Source organism: Cetorhinus maximus, chromosome 19 (assembly GCF_964194155.1).
Source record: "Cetorhinus maximus chromosome 19, sCetMax3.hap1.1, whole genome shotgun sequence".
Taxonomy (NCBI): Eukaryota; Metazoa; Chordata; class Chondrichthyes; order Lamniformes; family Cetorhinidae; genus Cetorhinus; species Cetorhinus maximus.
In genome coordinates this window covers 65,575,606-65,601,634 of record NC_135897.1, presented here as the reverse complement: position 1 = coordinate 65,601,634, position 26,029 = coordinate 65,575,606, and the positions used below count along the sequence as shown (strand labels likewise).

Here is a 26,029-nt window from a genome sequence, read left to right as displayed (position 1 = left end):
TGAATTTTAAGGTATTTTGAATGCGATGTTCTAAGATGGGCAAAGTGGAGAGTAATTTAAATCTGAGTGGATTTTCCCTTATCAAGGCATTCCAACACAGTCAAGCTCTTAGTAGACCTTTGTTTTCCCTTTTTAGTACTGTAGATTATTCTTGCTGAAGGCTGCTTAAAAGAAAACTAAACATGCTTAATGCTACCAATACGTGAATTAAGCACAGTGACAGCATTAAATATTTAAGTTAAGGTTCCTGAAAGTGATCTGGCGAATGCTTAATGGGATTAGAAATTAATTGAGAAATGCTCGTTTTGGTTGCTCCCTTCTTCCATGGAGCAAAGTTGAGACCATCTAGACTTCAGACATGAATGGTACATGGGACATTATAATCGATTTTGTGCAAGGGTGACAGATTGTGACAGATCTTTGTCCTTGCCTGCTCAAAACTTGACCTGGTCCATCTGAATGGAAAGGATGAACTTGGTGCCTGAAAGGAGCAGAGTGCTTAATGTCACAGGCCCTGTTTTCATATTGTTGCACTTGACAAACCTACTTACTGCCTAATATTGGCTAAAACCCATATAAAGGGTACAGAGGTAGAATAGAATAAATTGTAGGTTTTCTGATCATTTTCCACCAAGTGAAACCATATTTACTAGGTTGACGTTGGGGAATTCACAAACATTTTAAATTAACTACAATTCTTGCCAATGCTTTTTAAACAAAGGCCTGAATCTTCCTAGGAGTGGCAATCAACATTGGATTGCCACTCCACTCTACTCCTACTTTTCTGCACCATGCCGGAACTCTGCGTTTCTGGCCGAGTCTTCCCATCCCAGCTTCTTCAAAAATGTGGAGCATACCTGCAATGCATCTGCTTCCTTGTAACGCTGGTTGTTGGGGGAAGACCAGCAACGACCCCTTTTTAAGCACTAGCCTAAAAGGCACTCTTTTAGGCACTCGGACAATGCAGGGACTGGAAGATCAGGCCAAAGTTCTCCTTTTTCACTTTTGTAAAGATAGGCAACATGAGGAAAGAGAAATAATCAAATACACCAGAATGGTTGTATTTGACTAGTTGTATTTATATCATGCTTTTAACATAAAATAACCATGGCATTTCACAGTTGCATTATAATGCAAAAATGATACCAAGCCACATAACGTGATATTAGGGCAGATGACCGAAAGTTTGGTTAAAGAGGTAGGTTTGAGAAGTGTCTTAAGGGAGGAAAGTGAGGTAGGAAGGCAGAGAGCTTGAAGGAGGGAATTTTGGGGCATTGGGCCCAGGAAGCTGATGGAGCGATTAAAATTAGGGATGCGCAAGATCAGAATTTTGAGAAGCGCTGATATTTTGGAAAGTTATGGGGCTGAAGGAGAAGAGAGGTCATGGAAGGATTTGAAAACAAGGATGAGAATTTTACAGTCGAGGTGTTGCTTGACCAGGAACCAGTGTGGGCCAGCAAGGGCCGATGGGTGAATGGGATTTGGTGCAAGTTAGGACATGGGCAACAGAGTTTTGGACGGCCTTTAGTTTACAGAGGTTAGAATGCAGAGGCTGGCAAAGAGGAATTGCAGAATCTTTAGCCTGGATCCTAATTAATTGAATACACACAGAACATATAATTGAAACCACCTCTTTTTGCACAGAAGTTCAGCTTTTGTAGTACTGTTCATGTCACAGCCTCACTGCTGATTTAGGGCTAGCTGATATTAATCATAATTAATACTTCCTGCTTTTGCACCTGTGTCATTCAGCCATGTGCAGAAAAAGTGAGCTGTAGTGGCTTGAGATGGCTTTAGCTAGACCCCAAAATAACTCATTTCCAGGCCCCTTGTCGTCATTTGTCAATTTAGAGTGTGAATTGTCTCCTCTGACCACCTGCTTCCCCATTGTCTCCTACTGGATGTATCATGCAGGGCCTGCTTTTCGTAATGGTGAGCTTCCAGGGTCACAGGACTCAATTGCTGACTGTCTTTGCCTTGCTGGAGGCAGGAATTTTTGCAAGAACAGGTGTTCTTGTGTCCAGGATACAGATCTAGAAATCCAGCAAAAACAAAAGAGACATTAAGCCTGTCTGTTTATTTGCAAAAATGAGTATATTTCGAAAGTAGAGTACCCCTTTAGCTATTTGCACATCTGTTCTCAAAATTGAAGCATGAACTTCAGATAAACTCTGTACCAAACTTGCCCTTGACTTTATTCGATTGTCCTATAATTTATATTTGGCTACAAGTAGCCTTTTTTATCCTGGTATAATGATATGGCTTTAATGGAGCTTTGATTTGTGATTGATCAAAAGCATTAAAGTGGATTAAGAATATGACAATAATAGAATGTACCTCACAATACAAGAAATCACTAGCTTATTAGAATCTAGCAATTCAGTTGACCATATTTTTCCACGTATCGTAAATAAGTCTTGATATGCACTATAGTAACTGATTGTAAATTCCAGTTTTAAATTTTTTTTTTAGGCATTCGTTAAAGATGTGTTTGAAGATTCACTTGCTGTTACCTTTGAGAACAAGTAAGTATTTTATACTGAAGTGATGGAATTAAATTTTAAATACCTACATCAAGGAGCTGCTGGAAAATGTAGGTCTCTTAGACCTATTTGTTTTAATAGTGTTGCTCTATACCCACAGGTATAATTATTGCTTCTGAATGAGAGCCTTCATTCTGTTACCTATTCTTCTGTCTGTCATTTCTTCCTCACCAGAGGTGCAGCTAACATTGTGGGATGGGATAATTATATATTTGGTGCTACTCTGAACTTTTGCAAAATACCTCAATAGTGCTGTTAAATGTAAATGCCCTAATTGTGTACCACCTTTCATTGCAGTATTTTTCTAACTTGCCTTTTGTAATTTTTCATTGTGTTTATAGGAACCTGTTAAAGTAATTTCATATATTTTGATGCCTTAGTTCTAAAGGGAGGAAATCTAAGATACTGTATTAGAAAACATACTTATTTAAATATTTATTTTTCTTATTGAAATGACTTTTCCTTTTTTAACAGTTGGCAACCGGCACGTCGGATTCCTTTCTGTGATGTGCGATTACCACCCCCTTCTGATCTCAAAAAGGAGATTAGCGAAGGGGATGAGGTTGAGGTGAGCTTAAAATAATTGTAAAGCTACACAAAACAAATACAGTAACCAATTCTGATAGCCTCCTATTCAAATCCGACATCTTTTATGTTTATAGTAAAAGTGCAGCTTTATCTACAAAATGCATTCCTTCCTAAATTAGTTTTCAGACACATTGATTTTAGAAGCATCATGCATAATTCCACAATGTTTTGCTTTAAATCATAGCATTTTACAGTCTCTCTGAAGAACTTTTTTCAGCACCCTTTATAAATAAATTAAATTTGTGCGTCTTGACAATGGCACTGTATAGATTCAACATGTGCATAGTCCTAATATTATTTATCACTATTTGCCACAACTATGGAATCTCGCACTCTCACACAACCATTGGCAAGATCAATTCTATTCATGTCGTACATGTGTGTCCTAATTTTATTTTTAACATTCATCTGTTTGCCTCGGAGCTGGGTACATACAGTGTTGAACTTTAATTTCAAAGATCTTGGCTGTATCTTCTGATTCCAGTCTGTTTCTATTTCCTTCCCCCACCCCCTATGGCCACTTTCCACTGAGGTTGTTATGTAAACATTTCATGACCTTTCACCAGAACTGATGAACGGTTCTGATGAAACTCCATCAACCTGAAACATTTAGCTCTTTCTCTCCACAGATGCTGCCTGACCTGCTGAGTTTTTCCTGCTTTTTTGTTCTTATTTCAGATTTCCAGCCACAGTATTTTGCTTTTGTATAAGTTTTTGAAATTACTATTACCAACATATGCACAAAAGGGTTCACATACAAATGCTTGTGTTATGGAAGAATAAGTGTGGTGATCACATGCCGAACTTTGGTGTCTTTTTTTTAAATTCAGAAATATATGAATTGCCTGGATTGTCATTGAGCTACATTTGACTAAAATATCAGTCAGCACAGGCTCAGAATATTTTTATCCAAATTATCCTTTTTGTGGCTTACTTCCATTAGCTGTACAATTTACTAAATCTTGGTCATGGGTCAATAATTGAGGTATTGTGCTTTCACCCCTCTTGAATATGGGAGCTGCATTTTCCTGTGTTTGTCTGGCAGAGCCTCATTGAAGTAATTAAAAATGCCTGGATATTTTACAAATCTCTTAGCTTGACTTTCTTGGAACCTGGAATAAATTTGTTCAATTCGGGGAATTTACTCATTTTCAGAGCTTTAAGTATATCTAGAGCTTTACTTTTCAAAGTTCTGGCACACATGATACGTATTTGATGTTGGTTGACATTGTTGGTTTCTTAGTTTTAGAAAAGACTCCCAAAAAGTTGTAAATGTGTTAAATAGCATGTGCTTCAGCTCTTTTCTTCTTTCAGCTGTGCAAATTCTTGGTTAGGCTACATTTGGAGTAGTGAGAGTGGTTTTGAGCAGCACATCTTACGAACAATAGATTGACCTCAGGGAGCGCAGTGTAAATTTACTAGAATGATACCTGGAATTGAGTGTTAAGTTACAAGGAGAGATTAAAGAAAGTAAAGTTGCATTCCCAGGAATTTAGAAGGTTAAGGGGTGATTTGATCAAAAGATTTTTTGGATATTAAGGGGAAAAGTTAGGGTAGATAGAGAGGGACCATTGCCGCTGGTTGGGCAGCCTGGGACCATTGCCGCTGGTTGGGCAGCCTGGGACCAAGGGACGTAGTCTAAAAATTAGAGCCAGACTTTTCAGGAGTGAAATTAGGAATATAGCATAAAAAAAAGGAACAGGAGTACACCATTCAGCCCCTCGAGCATGCTCCACCATTCAATAAGATCATGGCTGATCTTCTTGTGTTTCAATTTCCACATTCCCATCTAACCCCAATAACTTTTGATTCCCTTGCCTAACAAGAAGGTATCTACCTCTGCCTTAAAAATATTCAATGACCCCCGCCTCCTCCACCTTCTGAGGCAGATAATTCCAAAGTTGCACAACCCTCTGAGAGAAAATATTTCTCCTCATCTCTGTCCTAAAAGGGCGACTCCTAATTTTAACATAGTGTCCCCAGTTCTGGACTCACCCACAAGAGGAAACATCCTTTCGACGTCTGCCTTGTCAAGGCTCTTCAGGATCTTGTATACTTCAATCAAATCACCCCTCACTCTTCTAAACTCCAATGGAAATAAGCTCAGTCTGCCCAACCTTTCCTCATAAGACAACCCATTCATTCTAGGTATCAATCTAGTAAACTTCCTTTGAACCACCTCCAATGCATTTGCATCCTTCCTTAAATAAGGAGACCAAAACAGCCCACTGTATTCAAGGTGCGGTCTCACCAATGCTCTGTATAACTTGAAGCATAACATCCTTACTTTTATGTTCAATCTCTTTTGTAATAAAGGATAGCATTCCATTAGCCTTCTTAATTACTTTCTGCACCTGCATACTAACTTTTTGTGGCTCATGTACTAGAACACCTAGATCCCACTGCACCTCAGAATTATGCAGCCGTTCTCCATTTATGTAATACTCTGCTTTTTTGTTCTTCCTGCCAAAGTGAACAACTTCACATTTTTCCACGTTGAACTCCATTTGCCAGATCTTTGCCCACTCACTCAACCAATCTATATCCTTCTGCAACCCCCTCATGTCCTCTTCAAAACATACTTTCCTACCTATCTTTGTGTCATCTGCAAATTTAGCTACCATGTCTTCACTCCCCTCATAAAGGAAATGCTTCTACGCACACAAGCTGGTAGAAGTTTGGAACTTTCTTCCGCCAATAGCAGTTGATTCTTGCTCAGTTAATTTAAAATTGAGATTAATAGATTTTTGTTAGCCAAAGGTAAAGGGATATGGAGCAAAGGCAGGTAATATGGAGTTAGGTCATGGCTCAGCTATGACCTCATTGAATGGCAGAACAGTCACGAGGGATTAGAAGGTTTACTTCTGCTCCTACATTCATATGTAGCTGCTGCTGCTTGAGTTCTCTGCCAGGAGGCTGGTCCAATCCACAGCACCATGACCTCCACCACTGGTAGGGCAAGAAGGCAGATCCTGAATCCAGCCCAGCTGGAACGAGGATTGAACCCCGTTCTGTTGGGGCTGATCTGATCCACAGCGGCTGTCCGGCCAACTGAGCAACCGGCCGCCCAAGGAGTCGGAGTTGCTGTGGCAGCATACACTTTAACATGCATGTTGTAGTCCTGGAGCCACGCAGCGTGATGGCAGAAGCTCCAATTTCTTTCCATTACTTGGATGACGAGGAATCTCTCCAGCTGTCACTGCCTGCCATTGGAGTATGTTGCAAGGATTTACAAGTTAATAGTCAACCTGTTTGGCCGCCTTATGAATGCACCTTCCTTGGCCATCAAGCCCTGGAGTGGAACTTGATCCCAGGGCTTCTGGCTCAGAAGCAGGGGCAATACTCACTGCACCACAAGACTTCCCTTATGTAGCTATCTTCTGTATGTCCTCATTTTCAATTACATATGGGTCCTTCTACCCATTGCTGCCATTGTACATTATGTTTTGCACCCCTGCTTCGTCCCTTATCTCTTAGCTATTTGCTTGCTATAATCTATTCGACAAAATGGTCACCCATTCTTTTCCTTAAATACTCGCTTGGTGGTACAGAACTTGAGTATTGCTGAAAAAATAGACATTAAAGCTTTTTGTCTTGTACTCATCAGGACACTTTTTTCAGCAATACTTTTCCTTAAAGCTTTGTAACTCTTTCCTTTTTTCCACCCCTTTTAATTTCCATATTGATCTATCCCACAGCATTTTTGGTGACTTCGCGTCTGTGCATGATGCACCATGTTTTTGAAGGGTATCTAGTTAAGCTTGAGCAACACACTCTCAATTTGTGTTATCAAACCCAGCTCTCGTATTCCCGAAGTATCGGTATCATTTGAAGTTGTGTGCTGGCGTTTAGTTAAGTACTTGCACTATTTCCAAAGTCACATCAAACGTTTGCTATGGTTTGCCTTTTTTCAACAATCCAGTAATTGTAACTTTTTGTATTACTCAAATGGAAGTGCATGATAATCCCTAATTGCCTAAAGATATATGTATTAGATTATTATGTCTTTTGGGACTTCTATCTGACGTGGCATCCCTTTTAATGGCATTCACGCTCATAGATCTAAGAACCCCACTTTGTTTCTGTGGAGCATAGCTGTTTACATTATCAGTTCTCTAACTTGAAATACTAGCCAAATCATTTTAACCTGGTTGTATTTTGTTTATAGCCAATAATTTGTGCATAAAAGGCCCCCTTCCTTGAGGTTGATTGCTAATACTAGAGGGAATTGTGTATTTCTTAAGTGCTAAGGTCCTGAGTCCCTTTCAGATTATAGAAACTGAGTTCCGTTTTAAATCTGTAATACTGAGCTCCTGCTGAAAATTCATATGGAAAGGTATAATAGAGAAATGTAATAATTTGAACTGAGAGATAAGTGGATATTTTCATTCTTCTATTTTGATAGTCTAGAGCAAAACCCTTTTTTTAACTTATTAACTTACTCATTTATTATAGTTAGCTCAAAATTTTCATAATTTTTCTTCCCTTCATCCCTGGCTTGCCTATCTTCACTTAGTAGGCAGGTTATCCCCTCCTGAATGCCTTGTTCCTTTTAAATTACGTTCACTTCCACTCTTCTGAATGCACCATCTTTATGAGGCCCAGATTAATGCTGTGGGGACACGGGTTCAAATCTCACCACGGCAGCTGGTGGAATTTAAATTGTTAATAAATTTAAATTAATTAAAAATAATATGGAACTGAAAGATAGTTTCATTGTTACCATGACCAAGACTGCCATCAGTCGTCACTTAGCCATATAAATATAGAAACTGAACTGGACTAGCCACATAAATACTGTGGCTACAAGAGCAGGTCAGAGGCTAGGAATTCTGCGGTGAGTAACTCACTACCTGATTCCCAAAAGCCTGTCCACCATCTCCAAGGCACAAGTAAGGAGTGTGATGGAATACGCTCCACTTTCCTGGATAAGTGCAGTTCCAACAACACTCAAGAAGCTTGACACCATCCAGGGCAAAGCAGCCTGCTTGATTGACACCCCTTCCACAAACATTCAATCCCTCCACTACCGATGAACAGTGGCAAGTGTGTACCATCTACAAGATGCACTGCAGAAACTCACTAAGACTCCTTAGGCAGCACCTTCCAAACCCATGACTGCTACCATCTAGAAGGGCAAGAGCAGCAGATACATGGGAACACCACCAGCTGAAAGTTCCCCTCCAAGCCACTCACCATCCTGACTTGGAAATATATTGCCATTCCTTCACTGTCGCTGGGTCAAAATCCTGGAACTCCTTTCCTCACAGCACTGTGGGTGTACCTACAACACATGGACTGCAGAGGTTCAAGAAGGCAGCTCACCGCCACCTTCTCAAGGGCATTTGGGGATGGTCAATAAATGGCCTAACCAGCGACGCCCACATCCCATAAATGAATAATAAAAACTCATCTCGTTCACCAATGCCCTTTAGGGAAGGATATCTGCCATCCTTACCTGGTCTGGCCTGCATGTGACTCCAGGCCCACAGCAATGTTGTTCACTCTTAACTGTTCTCAATGGATGTGCAGCAAATGTTGGCCTTGCCAGCAACACTTACATCCTGTGAACAAATTTTAAAAGCACGTCACCACTTATTTGAAGAACCACATGGGGAGCCTTTCCAGTCTGTTGGATAACATTTATCCCTCGATTAGTATCACTAGGATAAATTGTTTGATCATTTGTCTCATTACTGTGTATGGGACCTTCCTGTGTGTGAATTGGCTGCCATGTTTCTCAACCTTATACCACTGAGTACATTTCAGAAGTACATCAGTCATTGGCTGTGAAGGGTTTTGGGCCATCCTGAAGTTGTGAAATATGCTATGGAAATGTAAGATTGTTCGTTCTTTCCGTATGATTGATTGTCTTTAATGCATTAATATCCATTGTGCTTAGACATGTTAGTTATCAAAATAAGTTCTTGTGTAGTGCTTTCCATCTTTGACTTACCCAGTTTATGAGGCAATTGTTTCTTTGCCAGTGACTTGTGGAATGTAATATTGGCTGCAATTATTTGGGATTTGTGAAGCAATATTCTACTTATTTCAGTGGTATTCATGGAGTATTCTGCTCCCTTCTTTGATAAAGCACAACTTTCTCAGATTAGCTGGAGATCTAATCAGAGTTGTCATGTCTTTGATAACAGCTGGAGTACTATTTTCTTCTCTAAAAACTACAGATTGACTATCCTTTATTAGAAACCCTTGGGGCCGTTACATTTCGGTATTCAGATTTTTGGTTTTAAGATCTACTGTGTACGTGGTAGGCCTAGGCCTACTTACATTACAATAGACTAAGCCCAGGCTAGCTATGGTCTATAAATAAGTTGTTTCTCCATTTGTCTCTCACACATGCCCTACTTCTTACCTGTTAACATTTATGGCACCTGTAATATAATATTACATTACTTTATTAACATACAAATTAGCTGCATAGCCGTTCAGTTTTTGGATGTATGGATAAAGGATATTCGACCTGTACTTTGTTAGATGTCGCCTTTAGAAAGAGAACATTTGTTTTGTAGGTTTTCATCGTTTTTCTAAGAAACGTGGTCCACACACTCAGCCATTCATCTCACAGGCCTTTAGGGGAATAGCAGCAGTGCGTACCATCTACAAGAACCATTGCTGCAGCTCGCCATGGCTTCTTCAACATCATCTTCCAAACCCTGAACCTCTACCACCTAGAAGGATAAGGGCAGCAGATGCATGGTAATATCACCACATACAAGTCCACTTTCAAGTCATGCACCATTATGACTTGGAACTATATTGCCATTCCTTCATTGTTGGGTCAAAATGTTGGAATTCTGAACTCTCTCCCTGTCAGCACTGTGGGTATACCTACACCACTTGGACTGCAGGGGTTCAAGAAGGCAATACATTACCATTTGTACAATGGCAATTAGGGATGGCTGATAAATGCTAGGCTTGCCAGCGATGCCCACATCCTATGAATGAATGAAAATTAATATATTCCTTTCATTTGATTGAGCTGGTGCTGCAGCAGACTTTGTGTTTACTATGTGGGAATTCATCTCCGTATTAAGTATGCTAAAATCTCAAAATTGCTGTGAAGAGGGGCATGTTACTGAAACTTTTTGTCTTGCATTCATCAGGACAAAACAAGAATGCCAAATTTCAAGTGATCAGAACAATTTAAACTACAGGAAAAAGTGTGCTGATTGCTTGACAAGTCAACTCTGATTGGCCAAGATGTTGGATTGGCAAACTCGATGGGAGCTATAGGCTTCCCAAGCTCCTGGGTAATTCAAAAAAGGCACAAAGCTTGAACATATTCCTTTTGTAGAGAATGCATCCCTGCGTATGAGTGTATTTCCCTTCTAAATGAGCCACATTATGAGCTTGATTGATTATCTGTAATTGGTTGTTAATGTAGCTAAGAGTGCACTCAGGATTGTTCAGCAAGTGCTGCCCAACCACGGAATCACATCTAGCAGTAGATGTTTTATTTTGGGTTTGCAAATGCAGACTGGTTGATTACAGCCTGCACTCTGCCTATTGCAAACAACTGAAGGAACAGGCTATTTGATTCGATTGGCCAATTGTTGGGAAGTATGGCCCACATACCCAGCATTGCACCAACACTGAAATTCATATACGACATTGCTCAATTGTTTGGTAGGCTCAATGTCTTTTTAGACTGTCGGTAGTATCCCGTTAGTGGAAATACCACTCGCGTAGCCATTGCATAATTGCAATGTGAAATGGCTTGCTTGCTCTTCAAATTTCTGAGATACTTGCCTTTCCAGGGTAATTTGAGGTAGATTGGGCACTTTTCAGGTCTGAAAGTGGCGGCCTTTGGCTCATTTGCAAGTATGCGTGATACACAGTGAACATTGATCTGACTAGGATAGCCATTGTCTGGCAGGTAGCTTTAATGTGCTCTATTTCTGTGTCAGGCTCGCAAGGTGAGCAAATGGCTAGGGCCCTATTTACAAGTTTGCTGATAAGGTCAATCTTATAGCACGTGGAGCTATATGAATCCCAATGTTTATAATGACCGGTGAAGGTAGGTTATTCAAATCTCAAAATCCAAAGGATGCTGGTGCCTCTTTGCGAATCCTCCAAAGGAGGATACCTGGTGCTTGTGCACTCCAGAAATATGTGGAGGATACTTCTTAGAAGAAATATGAAAGATGTGAGATTTATTTTAACCATGGTCATTTAGAGACTTTATTGTTTCACAAGTATCTTATGGAGAAACCCTTTGCTTTCCTTAATTTTAACAGTGTAATTAATGGCCATCAGTAAGTCCAGACCTTTTGTAGATTATTGTGTCCAAATCCAGACACCATACTTGAAGGACGCGAAGGCCTTGATGAGGGTACAGAAGAAATCTGCTAGAATAGCTCCAGGGCTGAGGGAATTAGAGTTAGGTGGATAGATTGGTGAAGCTAGGGTGGTTTTTCAAGCAGAGAAGCTAAGAGGAGATTTGACACAGGTGTTTAAAATCATGAAAGGTTTGGACGGAGCAAATAAAGAGAAACTACTAGTAGCTGCAGGATCGATAACAAGAAGGCACAGATTCAAGGTGATTGGCAAAAGAACTAGAGGCACATGAGGAAAAGCATTTTCTCCCCATATTGAATGGTTAAGATTTGGAATGCACTGCTTGATAGGGTGATGGATACAGATTCAAAGGGGAGCTGGGTAAATACTTGGAGGAGAAAAAAATGCAGGGATATGGGGAAGGATTGGGAGAGTGGAATTAACTGGACTGCTCTGCAAAACAATTGCACAGTTGTCTGAAATGGTGTTCCACAGGGCTCGGTGTTGGGACCCTTGCTGTTTGTGTTATATATTAATGATTTCGACGTGAAGATGGAGGGCACGACTGGGAAATTTTCAGATGACACGAAGATTGGCCGAGTAGTGGATAGTGTAGAGGATAGCCATAATCTCCAAAACGATATAGATGGGTTGGTGGAGTGGGCGGTAAAGTGGCAGATGGATTTTAACATAGAGAAATGTGAAAGTCATACAGTTAGGGAGGTCAAACAGTTACAGGGATTACGCAATAAATGGGAGTACACTAAGAGGGGTAGATGAAGTGAGAGATTTTGGCATACAAGTACACAGGTCCCTCAAGGCAGCAGATCAAGTAGACAAGGTTGTAAAGAAGGCATATAGAACGCACTCCTTCATTGGCAGAGGTATAGAATATAAAAGTAAGGATATAATGTTGGAATTGTATAAAACACTGGTGAGGCCACAACTGGAGTATTGTGTACAGTTCTGGTCACCACATTACATGAAGGACGTAATAGCTCTGGAGAGAGTGCAGAGGAGGTTTACAAGAATGTTGCCTGGGTTAGAAAAGTGTAGCTACGAGGAGAGATTGGATAGGTTGGGGTTATTTTCCTTAGAACAAAGAAGGCTGAGAGGTGACTTGATTGAGGTGTACACAATTATGAAGGGAATAGATAGAGTGGACAGGATAAAATTGTTTCCCTTGATGGAGAATTCTAGAACCAGGGGACATAGATTCAAGATAAGTGGCAGAAGGTGTAGGGGGGACATGAGGAAGAACTTTTTTACGCAGAGGGTAGTGGGTGTCTGGAAGTCGCTGCCCAAGTTGGTGGTAGAGGCAGAAACTTTAAACTCTTTTAAAAAGTACCTGGATCTGCACCTAAAGCGCTGTAAGCTGCAGGGCTATGGGCCGGGTGCAGGAAGGTGGGATCAGAAAGGGCACCTGGGTGTCTTCGGGCTGGCATGGACAAGATGGGCCGAATGGCCTCCTGTGCTGTAACTTTTCTATGGTTCTAATTGCTGCAGACTTCGGACTAAATTCCCTCTTTGTGCTGTACAATTTTAGAATTTATTTTGAAACCTGCTTTCATTTTGTAACTGATGTACGTTAACTGGTGCTGGAAACAGATGTGGAGGTCTTCTATTAACCAGTTGATTTGAAAATAAGAATATGGTATTCTTCAGATAATGTATCCTCCAAGTTGCGTTGCATTACATTACATTGAAAAATTTGTTCCTAAGGTTATTTTAGTACAGTATTGAAATATGATCAGTGTGTGAAAATTGCCTACAAAGCAGGAACTATCTCTGAAATCATTGTGAATTGTCATTCTTAGAAAATAGCCTTCAATCATTGCAAACTTGATCGAGCATGCTACCTTTTATATTTACCCCTTTCATATAAATATAGCTGGAAATTCAACCCTATTTTGTAGTATTCCCAAAGCAAGTGAAAACAGTGTAGTAAATCCATGTTACAACAATTCAGCATCATTGCATACTTGTCACAATTGCAACTTAGTGTAGGAGCATGAAGTAGGTTATGCCTTATGTTGTGTACACAAGGGCTTTGATCAACAATCAGTTGATTGAACAACATGGTGAAGATGTACCATTGAAAAAAAAAGTGTTGAATTTTAAAAATGGGTTCAAAATTAATGGATCGATAATGGTCTCTAAATATGATATGGATCATTAAAAAAATTTGCACAGACATCTTCTATATTTTTAAAATTGAAGGCAGGGAAATTTCAGTGCTGTATTCATCTTTATACACTGCAGTTAGGGAGTTAGTTTCAGTCTCTTGTTTCCTTTCTTATGGTAGCTGAATGTGATAGCCAATAAATGTGAGAAATATGGACAATCGTTTGATATTCATTGCAATAAGCTGAGAGTGTTGACTGTCATTCCATTCACTAGTGCTTTCTTTAAGCCTGGGTTCCTTGAATGAACTTTAGTTGTACCACTGCACTATTACCAAAGCCCAGGTAGTTTTTAAATAAATATGTAGCCTGCAATAATTAAAATGTTTGCATGGATCATTGTTTGTCACTCTTGTTTTATTCATTTGCTTCTCTTTACCCCCCCTCTCCCAGGTTTATTCTAGAGCAAATGAACAAGAGCCCTGTGGATGGTGGCTTGCCAAGGTTCGGATGATGAAGGGAGATGTAAGTTAGGAATATTTTGAGATGATCGAGCAAGATAATTGGATTGTAAAATGTTTTAACAAAAATAATTGGACTTCAAATTATGTTAGTGTTATAGTTTTATAAATCTGAGCATAGAATGGAAGTGTAAAGCGGTTAAGCTAAGAGAACTGCATGCAGCTATGAATACATCATTAAAGAAATGTGAAAGCCATAGAGATTGTCCAGTTAGAATCACCAGGATAAAATCAGATGGGAAACTGTTTACAATAGAGACTTAAGATACAAGGATGATTTCCACAGTAGCAGAGAAAGCTAAGAGAAGCTTTAAATAAAAGTTTTTCAAATAATGATATGTTTAGATGTGTGAATTGGGAAAGTTTTTTTTTGTCCTTTTGATTGGGGAGCCGGTAATCGACCATCAATTTAAAATAGTGACTGACAGTGAGGAGAGATGTGTTTACACAGAGGGTTGTTAGAATGTTTTGCCATGAAGGATGGTTGAACCAAAGACTATTACATCAAATGGAAAATTGGATTAAATATTTGAAACACTTCTATGGTAGGTTCTTGAAGACACATTCTTTAAAGACTTAAATTTTCAATGTGTTACACGGATTAACCCCACAATTTTTACGTTTTCAACAAATGTCAAGTTCCTTTTTTTAAACTGTCTAAATTTTGTTATTTAACCATCCACCTATGTACTAAACATTTCTGTAGAAAGTACTATGGCTTTTATTTTTAGGTAAGCTTAATTAATTTTTTTAAGAAGTGTTTTATATACAAAAATGCACACTGTATCAGAGTTTGACATCCTTTTGTTCTGTGCAGTTTTATGTAATTGAATATGCTGCCTGTGATGCAACGTACAATGAAATTGTTACTTTTGAGCGATTACGACCTATGAACCCAAACAAGACAGTTACAAAGAATACCTTCTTCAAATGCACAATTGATGTTCCTGATGATTTAAAAGAAGCGTAAGTCGAGAAGCGGTGCATGCCTTAACCATTTAACTGTTTAAAATATCCTTTATTCTTCTCTTCGCAATGTTGTTAGTGGTAGGTGACCCAATTATTTAGCATTTTTATTGCCAAAACACGGCTAAGAAACACTTTTCAGCTGATCAAATTAAGCACATGTCAACCAACTAAGTTAAAATATCCTTGCATGATAATCTTGCATTTGCCTCCAGATGATTTGTAAATCAAACCTTGTGTACTTGGAACATTAAATCTTAGATGAAGTAACAGAGAAGGTCGATAATGGTACTGCAGTTAATGTTGTGAATGTAGATTTTCAAAAGGTGATTGATAAATTGCCACATAATGGATTTGGTAGCAAAATTGAAGCCCGTGGGATTAAAAGTACAGTGACAACTTGGGTACAAAATTGGCTAAGAATGGAATTTGATGCAGAAGTGATGCATTTTTGGAAGGAAAAATGAGGAAAGCCAATAAAATATTAAATGGTATAATTTTAAAGCAGGTGCATTAACAGACCTGGGAGTTCATATACACAAACTTAGATGCTTTATAAATAGACAAAAGAGTACAAAAGTAAGGAAGTTACACTAAACCTTTATAAATCACTGTTAAAGCCTCACCTAGAGCATTATTTCCACGGGTGGGATTTTCCGCACCTGCCCACTGCTGGGACTTTCTGCCGCAAGACAGTGGACTTCTGGCTGGGGTGCCACCTCACCCATGGTGGGGTCAGAAAATCCTGGCCCACATTTTTGGAAGGCTGTCAAGGCCTTCAAAAGAAATATACCAGGAATTAGGAATTTTGTGTGGCAGGTCAAGGGAGGTTAGGATTGTTTTGCATAGAGTAGAGAAGGTTGAGAGGAGATTTAGTAACAACATTCAAAATTATGAGAAGTTTTGATGGAATAAGTGAAGAACTGTTTCCATGGCAGGGGTCAACAGATTTAAGATAATGATCAAAAGATCCAGAGAAAGATTAAAATTTTATTTACATGGTGAATTATGATCTGGAATGCCTCTATTTGAAAGGGTGGTGGAAGCAGATTCAATAGTAACTTTCAAAAGGGAGTTTCATTTATACTTGGAAAAGAAAAAAATTCAGAACTGTGGGGTAAGAGTAGGCATGTGGGATACATGGATTTTACTCTTTTACTGAGTCGGTACAGGCATGATGGGTTGAATTGCTGCCTCCTGTGATGTTTGATTCGATGATCCAAAGAAGATTTTGCCTTCATTACCCTTAAAGTCAAATTATTCCAATATTACAATTTTCGTATTTGGTTTAAAGCATGGCTTTTGTTTTTGGAAAATGATTGCTTTTAATTCGGTTGTAGTGCTTGTTTTTGTTGCTGATTGCATAGTATATATTATCTGGATTTAACACTGCTTTTTTTTCTCATCCAGCTGTGCACACGAAAATGCACATAAGGATTTTAAGAAAGCAACTGAAGCAGACTGCATTTTCTATAGTGCTGACACTGGTCAGTTGTTGGTTTTGGTAAGAACTGAAGATGTTTAGATTTAATTCTCAAGAATGATTTTTGCTATCATTATAGGGCTTCAGTGAGCCCACACCACTGTGTAGAGTTGGTCTCTAAGGAAGGATGTACTTAACCTTTGAGGGGGTGAAATGGAAGTTCATTAGATTGATTCTGGGGGTGAGAGGGCTGGCATATGAGCTGGGAATTGAGTGGAAGCGTGAGAGATGATCTAATTGAAATGTTTAAAATTCTGAGGGCTAGATTGGGTAGGTGCTGAGAGGCTGTTACCTGTATGTGGAGAGTCTAGAACTAGGGATTATTGTCTTTAGATAAGTTGGTTAGCCATTTAGGGCTCGGGTGAGGAGAAATGTCTTCACTCAGAAGGTCTGAATCTTTAGATTTCTCTACCACAGAGATCTTTGGATGCTAATTCATTGAGTATACTCAAAACTGAGACCGATAGATTTTTTTTGGGCACTAAGGAACCAAGGGATATAGAAATAGGATGGGAATGGAAGTGCACACTTGAGTATGGTGTATTTCTTCTTACATTTTTACTGAGATGTTACAATCATGGAAGTTTAATAAATAGTTTTGATTTCAAGCAAATGATAAATTGGCAAATGAGAATAAGATACTCTTGTAGCTAAATTCACACTAATGTTTACAGTGGATATGCTTGACTCAGAATATGCTAGTAAGCTGCAAGTAACTGTATGGAGCATTGCTGGAATTTTTTTAAATTAAGTTTTGTTTTATGAAAATCGTACAGAAGTGTTTTTTTTTAATTTAGTCTACCAAAGAAGCCACAGTGAAGAGAGTTAGCATTCTTAGTGATATGCACTTGCGTAGCATTCGTACAAAACTCATGCTTGTGTCCAGAAATGAAGAGGCAACAAAACATTTGGAGGTAAGCAAACATATATTGTCCCATCAAAACTTATTTTCAAAGACTGTTATGCGTGAGTTGCTAATCAATGTTTTTTCAGGAGATGAAGGATGTAAAGTACATTTAATATAAAAAAAACTTTTTAAAAGTGATGAATGAAATAGAAAAATAACATGACGTGAAGGGGAGATGAAAGGCAACTTTCATTTTGAATGTATACATATTGTTTGTGCCAGATCAAATGGCAGAGGAGATTAGGAACAAAAACAGAATTACCTGGAAAAACTCAGCAGGTCTGGCAGCATCGGTGGAGAAGAAATCAGTTAAATCAGAGTCTTCATGACCCTTCGGCAGAACTGAGTATAGTTAGGAGAAAGGTGAAATACAAGCTGGTCTAAGGTGGGGGGAGCGGGGGGAGAGAGAGAAGTTGAGGGTGTGGTGGTTGTGGAGATAAGCAGGCAGTGATAGGAGCAGATAATCAAAAGATGTCACATACAAAAGGATCAAAGAAGTGTTGAAGGTGGTGATATTGTCTAAGAAAAGTGCTAATTAAGAATGGAAGACAGGATACTCAAGGTACAGCTCTAGTGGGGGTGGGGTGGAAAGCCTAACAAAGTTTTAGTTTTAGATTTAAAAATAATGGAAATAGGTGGGAAAAGAAGAATCTATATAAATTATTGAAAAAAAAGGGAGGGGGAGAAACGGGGTGGGGATGGGGGGAGGGGGAGTTTAAGATCTAAAGTTGTTGAATTCAATATTCAGCCCGGAAGGCTGTAAAGTGCCTAGTCGGAAGATGAGATGCTGTTCCTCCAGTTTGCGTTGGGCTTCACTGGAATAATGCAGCAAGCCAAGAACAGACATGTGGGCAAGAGAACAGGGTGGAGTGTTAAAATGGCAAGCGACAGGGAGGTTTGGGTCTTTCTTGCGGACAGACCGCAGGTGTTCTGCAAAGCGGTTGCTCAGTTTGCGTTTGGTGTCTCCAATGTAGAGGAGACCGCATTGGGAGCAACGAATGCAGTAGACTAAGTTAGGGGAAATGCAAGTGAAATGCTGCTTCACTTGAAAGGAGTGTTTGGGCCCTTGGACGGTGAGGAGAGAGGAAGTGAAGGGGCAGGTGTTGCATCTTCTGCGTGGGCATGGGGAGGTGCCATAGGTGGGGGTTGAGGAGTAGGGGGTGATGGAGGAGTGGACCAGGGTGTCCCGGAGGGAACGATCCCTACGGAATGCCGTCGGGGGGGTAAAGGGAAGATGTGTTTGGTGGTGGCATCATGCTGGAGTTGGCGGAAATGGCGGAGGATGATCCTTTGAATGCGGAGGCTGGTGGGGTGATAAGTGAGGACAAGAGGGACCCTATCATGTTTCTGGGAAGGAGGAGAAGGCGTGAGGGAGGATGCGCGGGATATGGGCCGGACACGGTTGAGGGCCCTGTCAACGACCGTGGGTGGAAAACCTCGGTTAAGGAAGAAGGAGGACATGTCAGAGGAGCTGTTTTTGAAGGTAGCGTCATCAGAACAGATGCGACGGAGGCGAAGGAACTGAGAGAATGGGATGGAGTCCTTACAGGAAGCGGGGTGTGAGGAGCTGTAGTCGAGGTAGCTGTGGGAGTCGGTAGGCTTGTAATGGATATTGGTGGACAGTCTATCATCAGAAATTGAGACAGAGAGGTCAAGGAAGGGAAGAGAAGTGTCAGAGACGGACCATGTGAAAATGATGGAGGGGTGGAGATTGGAAGCAAAATTAATAAATTTTTCCAGGTCCCGACGAGAGCATGAAGCAGCACCGAAGTAATCATCGATGTACCGGAGAAAGAGTTGTGGGAGGGGGCCGGAGTAGGACTGGAACAAGGAATGTTCCACATACCCCATAAAGAGACAGGCATAGCTGGGGCCCATGCGGGTACCCATAGCCACACCTTTTATTTGGAGGAAGTGAGAGGAGTTAAAGGAGAAATTGTTCAGTGTGAGAACAAGTTCAGCCAGACGGAGGAGAGTAGTGGTGGATGGGGATTGTTCGGGCCTCTGTTCAAGGAAGAAGCTAAGGGCCCTCAGACCATCCTGGTGGGGGATGGAGGTGTAGAGGGATTGGACATCCATGGTGAAGAGGAAGCGGTTGGGGCCAGGGAACTGGAAATTGTTGATGTGACGTAAGGTGTCAGAGGAATCACTGATGTAGGTGGGAAGGGACTGGACAAGGGGAGAGAGAAGGGAGTCAAGATAACGAGAAATGAGTTCCGTGGGGCAGGAACAGGCTGACACGATCGGTCTGCCAGGACAGTTCTGTTTGTGGATTTTGGGTAGGAGGTAGAAGCGGGCCGTCCGAGGTTGGGCGACTATCAGGTTGGAAGCTGTGGGAGGAAGATCTCCAGAGGAGATGAGGTCAGTGACAGTCCTGGAAACAATGACTTGATTCTGTGGTGGGGTCATGGTCCAGGGAGAGGTAGGAGGAAACATCTGCGAGTTGACGCTCAGCCTCCGCGAGGTAGAGGTCAATGCGCCAGACAACAACAGTACCACCCTTGTCAGCGGGTTTGATGACAATGTTGGGGTTGGACCTGAGAGAACGGAGTGCAGTGAGTTCAGAGAGAGACAGATTAGAATGGGTGAGAGTAGCAGAGAAATTGAGACAACTAATGTCACGCCGACAGTTCTCAATGAAAAGATCAAGAGAAGGTAAGAATCCAGAGGGAGGGGTCCAGGTGGAGGGAGAATATTGGAGGTGAGTAAAAGGATCCGTTGAACGGGGAGAGGACTCCTGCCCAAAGAAGTGAGCACGGAGACGAAGACGGCGGAAGAAGAGTTCAGCATCATGCCGAGCCCGAAATTCATTGAGATGAGGGCGTAAGGGTATGAAACTAAGTCCTTAGCTGAGCACTGAACGTTCAGCATCAGAGAGGGGAAGGTCAGGGGGTATAGTGAATACGCGGCTGGGGCTGGGATTGGAAGATGGGGTGGGGACGGAGGGACAAGCAGGGGTGGAGCGTCCCAGATGGGTGTTGGTGTCGATGAGTTGTTGGAGCTTGCGTTCCTTAGCACTTGAGAGAAAGAGAAAAAGTTTCTTGTTGAGGCGACGGATAAGGCGAAGAATAAAATGAAACTGGGGGCACGCGCAGCTTTGAAAAAGGGTGCGGCGATGCTGCTGGAGGGAGAGGTCGAGTGTGTTCATATGGCGGCGCATGGCACTGAGTGTGGATCTCAGAATGCGACGGGAACAGCAGTCCGAGAAACGTTTTATGTCCCGGAGATACCTGTAATCCTGGGTGGGTTCGAAACAAGAGGGATGGAATTTCAGTTGAAATCCACGTGGGGTGAGTCGGAGACGGAGACAGTCACTGAGAAAGGAGATATGGCTGTGAAAGCGGGTTTTAGTAAACACCTTGTCAAACACCAGGAGAGAAATGGAAAGCAATGAAGGTGAGCAGGGCAGAAGAGACAGGCGGAAATCCTGTCGGAGAACAGAACCATACTTCTTCAGAGAGGGCATTTCTTGAAGAGAGGTGGCAGTCAATTAAACACAGAGATAAAAACAAAAAGCTAAAAGCTACTGCGGATGCTGGAAATCCAAAACAAAAACAGAACTACCTGGAAAAACTCAGCAGGCCCGGCAGCATCGGCGGAGAAGAAACCAGCCAACGCTCCGAGTCTTCATGACCCTTCGGCTGAACTAATCTCAGAGGAGATTAGGCTTGACTGTAACCGACAAGCCAGGTAAGAGGTGTAGATAATCAAAAAATAATACTGAATTTTTAAACACCGTTAATTTCTGCAACCTTTCTGATTATTTTTGGGTCCTTCATTCTAGAGGAAAAGTAACTTGCGCATTAACAAAGGCAAGATTTTTTTCTGTGATTTGTAATGCATGAGACACATTAAATAGAAGATACTTGGTAGAATTATTCAGAAACTTACTGCCAAGAGATGGAGATCATTTTGAAGAGCAGGAGGTTCACTTAGGAGTTGTATGCAGGCATGCTGCCTATAATTACAAATTATTGGGGGAAACATAACTGAACAATAGCACTAATTAAATGTATTAAACAAAGATAAATCAAAGATTGTGTTGCACTAACTTGGTATTTTTAATTTTGAAGATGCAACTAGCCCCACTAATCAACTGTATTTTGACTTTAAGAAACATCGGACTTCAGCAGGGGTTATTGGCAATATTGGCTTATGTTGTTGGACAATAGATAAAGTAGATCAAAAATGTGTTTAATTGATAGGAAATTGCAGTGTACTTCAATGTAACTTAATTTATGCTACTTCCACAGAAGGGGGTATATTTAGGCATCCTACGATGCTCAATCGCCTAAGAAAATTGCACCCTGAGCAGCAGCAACAATTAAATTTCTTAATGAGAATGAGAAATGTTGCTCTTACAATGTGTAAGATAAGAATAATCAGTAAAGCAGAGAACAGCAACCAATGGTACTACTTTGTTCACCTTGGAGATTCAAGGTGTTTAGAATTATTTTGTTCTGTTATATTTGTTCTGTTAATCCATTTATATCCTGCCAACAAGAGAATGGGTGGTACTTGGAGACCATCACAGGTAGCCTGTAGGTACTTCACAACTGATTGGTGAGGTGTTCCAGCTCCATTTATTCACTTTACAGCACAACTCAGATTGGAAACTAAGCAGACAGAGAAATTGTTTTCACATCCACCTCCTGGGAGCTCTACTTTTCAAAATCTGCAAATATGCTTATAATGTGATTAAAAATAATTCTAAATTGATAGAACTAGTAGCAGGAATTGAGGCTTTTTTAAAGAATGGCAAATAAGAAGAGAAATAATTCTGGCTTAAAAAGGAGTAGGATTTATTGAGGAAAACTAATGGGGAGAGAGAATATTAAAAAAAAACCACACAAATTGTATTATTCCACTGATCGATTCTTAAGTTATGTCTAGAAGTTCTGGGAAAAGAGAATCCAGCTTAAGTTGCATGGTTTTCTTTCCTGTGACATAGAGGATGAAAGCTATACATAGAGCCTAAAGCAAAGTGCAGTTTCTGAAGTAACTTGATTGTAAATTTTGTGGAACTTATTGTGAAAACTTGCAGTGAAAAGCTAGAAACAGAGGAGACTCGAAGAGACTATGTGTGTGTGTGTGTGTGTGTGTGTGTGTGAGAGAGGCGGGGGGGTGGTGGGGGGGGCTGCCGGGGCCAAGTAAGTAGATTATTAAAATATCATGAACAAGCACAGAAAATAATCAAAGAGGCTAATGGATACTGGCCTTTATAAATAGAGGACTAGAATACAAGGGTGTAGAAGTCATGCTTCAGCTGTACAAACCTCTCGTTTGACCAAACCTGGAGTGTTGAGGGCAGTTCTGGGTACCACTCCTTAGGAATGATATTTGGCCTTGCAGGACGTTCAGTATAGATTTACTTGAAAAGTACCTGAACTCCAGGGGCTAAATTGTGAGGAGAGATTACACAAATTAGGGTTGTATTCCCCTGAATTTAGAAGTTTAGAGGGAATTTAATTGACATTTTCAGGATATTAAGGGGAACAGAGAGTAGATAAAAATTATTTCTGCTGATTGGGGAGTCAAGGACAGGGGGCATTGCCTAAAAAAATTAGAGTCAGACCTTTCAGGAGTGAAATTAGGAAATACTTCTACATAGGTTGGTAGAAGTTTGAAACTGTTCCGTTAACTGCAGTTGATGCTAGATCAATTATTGATTTTAAATTTGAGGTTGTTGATATTTTTAATACATTTAGATTAAGAGATTTGGGCACTATCGGTTATATGGAGTTAGGTCACAGATTGGTCATGATCTCATTGAATGGTGGACGAAACAACCTAATTCAGTTTCTATATCCCTAATGAACTGCTGCATTGTATACCATATGTTGATTCATTTGCAACATTCCAAAAAAAGACAGATCCTATGAATAGCCAGCTATGCTGGTTCACGTGTTTGCATTTAAAGCATTTCTTCATACTAGTAGAAATGTCACCTAAGTAGACTGTCTTCATTTTGCAAACCAGTTGACTATTTAATCTCTTTCCTTAAGAGTACTTGAACACTTCAGTTTGAGTGCATAGAATTGACCACTAAAAATTGTGTGCCTTGGAGATTCAAGATGTTTTGAATTACTTAGTTTGTTCTGTTAAACCATTTATATCCTGCTATCAAGAGGATGGGTGGTATTCTGAGAGACCATCACTGATGTTACATTGGTAGCCCGAGGGTGCTTCACAGTTGATTAGCGAGGTGTTCCAGCTCCACTTATCCACTTCTCTTCACAGCACAGCTCAGATTGGGAGCTTGAACTCACATCCACCTCTTCCATAGCATTGATACAATGTGTACAATGCTACTGTGTTAAATTAGGAATTCAGGATATTTAAGTTTTTTGCATCGTGTAAATGGTGTTTCATTGTTGGAAATTTTAATTGCTTTTGTCAGCAAATGTAATTGCTACCAACAGAATCATTAGTATTCAAGCTTACCTATTTAAATGAATGGCATAAACCAGGTTTTACATGCAAAATTAATGCTTTTTTTTTTAAAGAAAAACTTTAAAAAATTCTCATTTAAACTGCTCTCTGTTCACTATTTATTCATGGACTACCCAAATGTCTGCTGTGCATCAGCTGAAATAATTAGCTCTTGTGATTTTTAACCACCAGAGTACCAAGCAGCTAGCAGCTGCATTCCAAGAGGAATTCACTGTCAGAGAGGATCTTATGGGTCTAGCAATCGGAACCCATGGTTCCAATATTCAGCAAGCAAGAAAGGTTTCTGGTGTCACAGCAATTGAGCTTGATGAAGAAACTGGTACATTCAGGATTTATGGAGAGGTAAGCTCACAGGCACATTTTAAAAAAATCCTTAGATATTTTTGAACACCTTGACAGTTAACAAAGTGATGACATGAAAATAAAAACTTAGCATTATTCTTCCAAAGAACTTTAGAAGAAAGTGGCCAATAATTTTGATTTAAATACATGTTACAGATCTATGGAACCTTAGTATTAAGTTACTTCTTGATTAGGTTTGGGTAAAGAATACTTTTGTCTGTAACTGTACTGTCCCATATGCAGTTAAAACAATCTCTATTTCAGGTGCCTCATTTTTCATTACTCTTTCTCCATCCACAAGAACCACTTGGACAAAGTGTCTTTCAGTTTTAATGGAAAAGTCAGAAGTTAGTGAATGTTATCAAATCAAGATTTTTCTAATAGCTTCATCACTTGCAGCAATAACTTTGTATATGGCTATGGTCCAACACTTACCCAAGAAGGGCATTTTCCATGTGAGCTTAGACAGTTAATGTCAATGTAGTTGTGTAAATACTAAGAGTGGAGACTTTTTACTCCCCTCTCCCTTGGGCCATTCGTAGTACTTTGCAAAAGTTTGCTAAGCTTCATGCACTATAAACCTTGTGAGATGACCAAGAAAACTTTTTATAAAGTGCCTGTATAGTTACAATTCATACAGCTTCTCTTGGATTGTTTAGGGCTGCCTTTTCCACTTCTTGGAGTAATACTCATTTATGGCACAGAACAAGGCCATTTGGTTGCTCCCTGTGGAGCAACCTAGTAAGTCCTAATCCCCTGCTTAGTCGCTGTAGCCCTGCAAGTTTATTTCCTTCAGTTGCTAATCTAATTTTCTTCTAAAATCATGCTTTAGCTTCAACCACACCTGTGGGCATCGAGTTCCAGGTCATTACCACTCGCTGCATTTGGGGAAAAAAAAAGTCCTTCCTCGCATTCTCCCTGCATCTCTTGCTCAAAATCTTAAATCTGTGCCCCCTAGTCCTTGTATAGCTGGCTAATGGGGAGAATTTTTTCTTGTCTATCTTACCTAAACCTGTTTTAATCTTGTACACCTCTTTCAAAAAACCCCTCAATCTCTTTTGCACCAAGGAGAACAGCAGGGAGATTATGCTGGAGCTATATAAAACACTAATTAGGCCCCAATTTGAGTACTGCCTGCAGTTTTGGTCGCCTCATTACAGAAAGGATGTAGTTGCACTAGAGAGTACAGAGAAATTTATGAGGATGTTGCCAGGACTGGAAAATTATAGCAATGAGGAAAGATTGGTTAGGCTGGGGTTGTTTTCCGTGGAACAGAGGAGGGGATTTGTTTGAGGTGTACAAGGCTGTGAAAGGCTTGGAAAGAGTGGGTGGGAAGTACCTATTTCCCTTAGCAGAAAGGTCAGTGTCTAGGGGGCATAGATTTAATGTGGAAGGATTAGAGGAGAGATGAGGAAAGAAATTTTAACCCAGAGGGTGGTAGGGGTCGGGAACTCACTACCCAAAAGGGTAGTAGAGGCAGAAACCCTCAATTGATTTAAAAAGTGTCTGGATATGCACCTGAAGTCCTGTAACCTCCAGGGCTACTGACCAAGTGTTGGAAAATGGGATTAGGCTGATGGCTTATTTTTTGGCCAGTGCAGACACAATGGGCAGAGTGGCCTTCTATTTCATAAATTTTTCTCAATTTTCTAAATATCTGTAAAGGGGAAATGTGTAAGGATGTGGTGAGAAGGCGGGAAAGTGGCACTACGCGAATTGCTCCTTAAGAGAGCCAGCACGGACATGATGGGCTGAATGGCCTTCTGTGCTGTAACAATTCTGTGTCTGTGATAAGCCTAGCCTTT

The 26,029-nt window shown here is 40.4% G+C and overlaps 1 protein-coding gene across 4 annotated transcripts in view; it reads left to right on the top strand.

Annotated features, from left to right (window-relative positions):
• fxr1 (FMR1 autosomal homolog 1) overlaps window positions 1–26,029 on the top strand; it is a 106,645-nt gene that overhangs the window by 19,140 nt on the left and 61,476 nt on the right. For all 4 annotated transcript variants that reach the window (XM_078563976.1, XM_078563974.1, XM_078563975.1 and 1 more), the window contains exons 2-8: window positions 2,473–2,525; window positions 3,018–3,111; window positions 14,006–14,077; window positions 14,891–15,039; window positions 16,450–16,543; window positions 17,320–17,436; window positions 24,054–24,224. In XM_078563976.1, the coding sequence (XP_078420102.1) occupies window positions 2,473–2,525; window positions 3,018–3,111; window positions 14,006–14,077; window positions 14,891–15,039; window positions 16,450–16,543; window positions 17,320–17,436; window positions 24,054–24,224 (750 nt within the window). The remainder of the gene's footprint in view (window positions 1–2,472; window positions 2,526–3,017; window positions 3,112–14,005; window positions 14,078–14,890; window positions 15,040–16,449; window positions 16,544–17,319; window positions 17,437–24,053; window positions 24,225–26,029) is intronic.